The sequence below is a fragment of the Temnothorax curvispinosus genome, unplaced genomic scaffold, assembly GCF_003070985.1.
Source record: "Temnothorax curvispinosus isolate PA1 unplaced genomic scaffold, ASM307098v1 QBEX01002601.1, whole genome shotgun sequence".
NCBI classification, from domain to species: Eukaryota; Metazoa; Arthropoda; class Insecta; order Hymenoptera; family Formicidae; genus Temnothorax; species Temnothorax curvispinosus.
Window position 1 is genome coordinate 2,324 of NW_020212381.1, and position 1,474 is coordinate 3,797.

The following is a 1,474-nucleotide window of genomic DNA, read 5'->3' on the forward strand; positions in this document are numbered from 1 at the left end:
ATCTCGGAGGTATCACGAAAAATATTAGAGCCAAGTATCTCAGATGCTCGCTTTTTATTCTAGCGCGTAAGGATTTTTGCTTACAAGAAGGTAATGGCGCATGTAGCCGCGTTGCGGCAGCGCATGTCACTAGCGCTTGCCCGAGTGATTTTCTAAATTCCCTCGCGGCGTGTTGCTTTCGCGCCACGGTCGTTACCTTTGGCGCCGTCCAAGTGAAAATTTTTCAATTTTTTTCGCGGCGTGTGGCTTTCGCCGGGACGAATCGGTACGGCGTTCAAGTCCTCTCGGATTGTTTATTGGCTACGAATAAACTTGAGTTGATTTTTATAAAATATAAGAACTGTAAATCGGCCATATATTTGAATGCAAATGTTGCAGAGATGTCTTTTTCTTTTGCAAATATTCTGTGAATATCTGACAATAAGATATCTCAGATTTGACTTAAAATTGTAGGCATAAAGATATCTGGCTATATCTCAGATATATTTTGCTGTATGGGTACTTATATGGACACAATTCGTAATTATGTATTATTCGCATAAAGTTATTGTAAGAAAACTGGGTGTGCAAATACTTTTTTGATCCAATGTATATATTAAGTATTTGTAGACAAAGCGTATTATAAAGGGCTTCTTTCTTGTATATTTTATCATAGAATATATTATCGCAAAAGTTTGTGCACAACACAACAAAAAAAGAATAGATTTGTAATAAACAATAAGAACAATTAATTTGAAAAAATAAAATATGAAAAAATTAAAAATATTTTTAAAAATATATATATTTACCACAATATTTGTTACACATTGTTATCTCAATTATCCTTTATGTTGTTTATGTTTCAGGCGCCAAATGGCATTCACGACGAAAGATATTAACCCCCACATTTCATTTTAATATATTGCAGCAGTTTGTTGAGATTTTGATCGAAGAAGGTAAAAACATGGCCAAGTCTTTGAAAAATACAGGAGGGACAGTTGTAAAAGATTTAGTACCGTTTGTTAGTGAACATACGCTGAATGCAATATGTGGTATGATGTATTCATAAGTTATGAATCATAACTATATATTTTAAACTATATATTTTAACTGTAAATTTTATTGCCAGTGACAAATAATATTAGGTTAAAATCAATTTTTTTTTCAAGTTATAAATATCAATATCCAACACACTAATACTTACATAATTTTTGCAACCACAGATATTCTTGAAATATATGTATATGACAATATTATCATAATATCTTTACAAATGTGTTTGCAGAAACTTCTATGGGCACTTCTCTACGAGGCCTTGGTGCGTTCCAGCATCGGTATCGAGAAGCAGTTTATCGCATGGGCGAACTTTTTATTTATAGGTAATGTATGTACATATAAGTGTAATAAGTAACTACATACATATATTCTGTTTTAAGATACAAATTCATATAATAATAATAATAATAATAATAATAATAATAATAATAATAATAAT

At 31.2% G+C, this 1,474-nt stretch overlaps 1 protein-coding gene across 1 annotated transcript; it reads left to right on the forward strand.

The window, feature by feature from the left end:
* Nucleotides 1-845: 845 nt before the first annotated feature.
* Nucleotides 846-1,358, forward strand: LOC112451815 (cytochrome P450 4C1-like; the record flags this gene model as incomplete). The annotated part of the gene is made up of 2 exons (XM_025011709.1): nt 846-1,031; nt 1,265-1,358. Coding segments are annotated over 2 exons (280 nt in total), but the record flags the coding sequence as incomplete, so codon positions are not given.
* Between the last annotated feature and the right edge of the window lie 116 nt (nt 1,359-1,474).